Raw genomic sequence first — 4,379 nt, forward strand, 5'->3', positions numbered from 1 at the left:
CTGGCCTTTCTATAAGTTAAGTGTGACCTAAGACTCTCCAGCCCAGGGAGCAGACCTGGAGAAGGAGGGCAGGGACGGTATCCTCCCCTCCCTAAGCTGATAAGGGCAAAAGGGACAAACTGCTGGTGGCTTCAGAAAGGCCTAATTTTGGGAATGAGTAAGGCAGAACAGTCTGAAGACTGCAGTGGTGGGTGGAGGAAGGAGAAAGCACTTTCACTTGTTGGGAGTGCTGCAGGTGAACTAGGACCCTTGTTTATTTGAATGAGAGCTTGCTCTGTGCCAGGCACTGTTCTAGCACTAGGGATTAGCTAAACAAAAGGCCCTTGCTGTCATGGGGCTCAGCCTTTGTTCTTGACAGGTGCCTTAGCACTAAGAGCAGTATTAAAGGAGTACTGTACATAAATTGTAGGGAAAGACTGATAGTGTGTTTGAGCTAACGAAAAAATGAGAAAATTTCTCTTAGTACACCCATTTCTCCTCCAGATTAGACATGACAAATCTGACCCACAGACGCAATGAGGTCCCTTGGAGGGGTGCCATCCCTTCCTCATCTTCCCAAGCCTCAAAGCCTACTCTTTTCGACCTGGAGTGTGTGGGAGAGAGGCATCCCTCCTGGTCCAGAGCTCATCCTAACAGGAACAGCATGAGAAGGGCCTGGGCCACTAGGTAAAGCCAGAACGGAGGGGGTAGCACCGCCCACTGGAGCCGGACGCGAAACACCCCGCTTCCGCCCCATGCCGCCAGAGGCCGCTGTGGTACTCCAAGCGAATTCCGCGATTCTCGCCTGGGCGGAAGTGGCTTTCTGGCCGGCGCTTTATATTGCCTCTCTCGTACTTCCTGTTTCCTTTTTTGCCAGGACCCGCCAACATGGTAGGTGCTTTCGTTTGAGTGTTCGCTCCTCCTCAATCGTTATCCATCCTCAGTTTTCCCGGACCCTGGCCCACAATGGGAGACTGGGCCAGTCGGAAGCGGGTTCCCGTTAGGCTGGAATTGCGACGGGCGCGTTTCCTGTAGAGCTGGGGTTGCGGTCGGCGCTAGTTACTCCCGCCCGTCCAGGTTCACCTTTCTCCTGCGGTGATTCTGGTCCTTTAACCCGGACTTGCCGGCTTGCGAGTGACCTCGTCTCTGCCCGCAGGGCCGCGTTCGCACCAAAACTGTGAAGAAGGCCGCCCGGGTTATCATCGAGAAGTACTACACGCGCCTGGGCAACGACTTTCATACCAACAAGCGCGTGTGCGAGGAGATCGCCATTATTCCCAGCAAGAAGCTCCGCAACAAGATCGCAGGGTGAGTGAAGGCCTGGAAAAAGGTGCAGAACTGTGACCACGGGAGTTGCAGTCCTCGGATTTGGGGAAGACTCCCCCCCCCCCCCATGGTTTTGTTAGCGCCAAGCTCCCTGGTACTCTAGAGGGAGTTGGAGGTTTGTTTTTGCAGATTTTGCTGGGATGTTTGGGTTATGACTGGCTCTCACGGTTAAGGTAATCGAAGTCAGATCTCTGGACTTAAGTCTTACTTGGTTTTTATTTGCTTTTAATAAAAATTACTGTTGCTATTATCAAAAAATTGGTAGAACTATGTGCGAGAAACCAAAGGAACAGAAATACTTCACTAAGGGGTTCTGAGTGGGAGGTTCTTCGATGGGGAATCCTCTTTCCTCTTGTGAAAAGAACTAAAACTGATGTGTATCCAGATGTCCTGGGTACCAGTAAAAGTCCAGTGTGTTCTTACTGTGTGTACTTATAGCTATGTCACACATCTGATGAAGCGGATACAGAGAGGCCCTGTGAGAGGTATCTCCATCAAGCTGCAGGAAGAGGAGAGAGAAAGGAGAGACAATTATGTTCCTGAGGTAAGGTTTTTGGATCTTTAGGTTTCTGGCTTCCAAAGGGACCTCCACTGAGAGTTTCAGGAGGCCTTTTACCAATGCACCCTCAACCAACTTGTAGGTGCCTATTATCTCCTGTTTGGTGGCCTTTTTTGTGACCTCTTGGAACCAGGTTAAGTCTGTTTTTCCACATGAAAGATCTCTTGCCCCTAACAGTGTTTTTAAAATGCAAGTTCTGTCTTAATGGTTTTCTGAGTAGACAGTGGGGGCACAGGAAGATAAAAGCAGAACAGCTTTTTGGGGCCTCTTTTACTGCTACAACAGGCTTGATCACTTTATGGGTTCCTAACCTTTCTCTCCAGCCCCAGTTCCCTCTTCTGGGTATGGGGAGGGGTTTGCTTTTACTTCCTATCTGCTAATTTAAGAATGGGGGACAGTTGAGGTGAGGGAGAGCTCAGTGGTTGATATTTTGGGTCTGACTCCCTTCTAGGTCTCTGCCCTGGATCAGGAGATTATTGAAGTAGATCCTGACACTAAGGAAATGCTGAAGCTTTTGGTGAGTGTCCCTTAGATTTCTAAAGTAAGAACTCCTTGGTCAAAATCCATAGTAGCTTTCTACTATTTGTAATGGCAGTAGATCAAGTCCAAGGTCACAACTAGTAAAGGGCACTAAACAGATTGCTTTTAAAGTGGTTTAGCTAGTATTGAGTGCTGGGTGGTTTGAGAATTGATTGCTCACTCATCACAAGATAATCCCAATACAGTGGTATCCAGTATATCCTTAGTTTCTTCCATTTTCTTTTTGGTTCTGTGGGTGACTTATCACATACACCCACTTTGTTGAAGTCCTGCCTCACTCCTTGGTATACTGAATGTTTGAATGCTCAGCTAAGAAATGAGCTGTGATCTCACTTGTAGCTACACACCAGGCACTATTTAGATGGTTGACAGCTATTTTCAGTACAATTTGATAATGTTTCTCTTTGGCTTATCTTTGTCCTTTTACATTGTTGGTGAAAATAGCATGGGCCTCAAAGTCTATGGTGCTGTTGGTGACTTCAAGCTTCTCCCCTCTCCATTTCTTATCCTTAAATGTTCAATCATTCAAAAAGAGTAAAAAATGAACTCCTATGTACCTAACACCCAGTTTCCAAAAAACAGAGACTGCTGTGGGCTGTCAACCTTTACCTTCTGAAGTAACCTTTGTTTGAAATGCAGCTTTTTATTTTTTTTCCCCTTGTTTGAACTGTAAAATGGGTTTTTGAGAATGAAATAGGAGAATGAAGCAGGCCCTAATCTGGTCCTGCTTCCACTTTCCTTGGTAACTTGTATTCCTGGTGTTGAACTTTTGCCTGAAGCTGGTCCTGAAAATGACGTTTTGTGTCATGGAGGATTTGTTCCAGTAACCCCCCACTGTAATAAAATCTGGATGCTCAGTGGCATATTTGCATATGACCTACACATTCTGTCCTGTACTAAGTCATCTTTAGATTATACCTAGTGTCAAATCTGTCAGTTGTTACGCAGTATTGTTTAGGGAATAATGAGCATATATATTCAGACAGATTGTGGGGTTTTTTCTGAATACTTTTAACCATGTTTGGTTGGATCCATGGATATGGAGAGCCAATCCTATTCTCAAAGGATGGGTCTTGTCTAGGGAACGAGTCAGCCATCTAGTGGGTAGAAGCCAGGGGATGCTGGCACACCTTCAGAGGGCAGAGTAGTACCCTCTAACATCTAGGCCAGTGTATCTGTAGTACCAAATTTAATAAGCATTGTTTTGGGATGAAAATTAGTTGTGAAAACAAGAAGAGCTGCATGGCAGGTTTGTGAAAGTTAGAAACAGTGGTTTAAGCAGAGATTTTAAGTAGCTAGGCATTGTTGAAGAAAGGTTACTAGTGGAAAGTGGAAGTCTCCTAACAGCCAACTGCTCAAGAAGAGGGGTTCTTCAGATACTGCCTAGACCTTCCTCAGTGTTATGGCCCTAGCAGCAGAAGACATTTTTTGTGCTGAGTCCCACCAGTCTAACTACATACTGATGGGGGCTGGCAGCACAGTCTCGCAGTGTTGCTATGGGGCAGACCACAGATCTCGCCTGTTCAGCTCACATTGAATCCGTTTTATTGTTCCAGGACTTCGGCAGTCTCTCCAACTTGCAGGTCACTCAGCCTACCGTGGGGATGAATTTCAAAACACCACGTGGAGCTGTTTGAATCTTTCTGCTATGCTGTAATATTTTCAATAAACCTGGGAAAACAACTTTGCCTGTGTCATCTGTGGTGTTGGGTGTGGATGGAGTTAACTGCTGGCAGTTGCTTGAGATTTCAGGGAGCCATGTCCTATGATTTAGGAGTGGGTTCACCTGAATTCAGTAAAGGAGAAAATGTTAGCTGGATTCCTAGTACTAAGAAAAGGTGTGAATGTGTGTACTGAAGCCTGAAGAGAGGTCTGGGGCATGTCCAGAGGCTGCAATGCTTTTGTCAGTTTCCTCTTTCATGCCCTGGGTCTTTGCTCTTTACCCTCTTAAGGATACACATAAATTGAGCCAACT

At 46.3% G+C, this 4,379-nt stretch overlaps 1 protein-coding gene across 1 annotated transcript; it reads left to right on the forward strand.

Annotated features, from left to right (window-relative positions):
• Positions 1–813: 813 nt before the first annotated feature.
• Rps17 (ribosomal protein S17) lies at positions 814–4,088 on the forward strand. Its single transcript, XM_076848778.2, has 5 exons — positions 814–870; positions 1,136–1,287; positions 1,744–1,849; positions 2,316–2,381; positions 3,961–4,088. Exons 1-5 carry the CDS (start codon positions 868–870, stop codon positions 4,039–4,041), a joined length of 408 nt encoding a protein of 135 aa, XP_076704893.1. The 5' UTR covers positions 814–867; the 3' UTR covers positions 4,042–4,088.
• The last annotated feature ends 291 nt before the right edge of the window (positions 4,089–4,379 follow it).

This window comes from Callospermophilus lateralis, chromosome 3 (assembly GCF_048772815.1).
Source record: "Callospermophilus lateralis isolate mCalLat2 chromosome 3, mCalLat2.hap1, whole genome shotgun sequence".
NCBI classification, from domain to species: Eukaryota; Metazoa; Chordata; class Mammalia; order Rodentia; family Sciuridae; genus Callospermophilus; species Callospermophilus lateralis.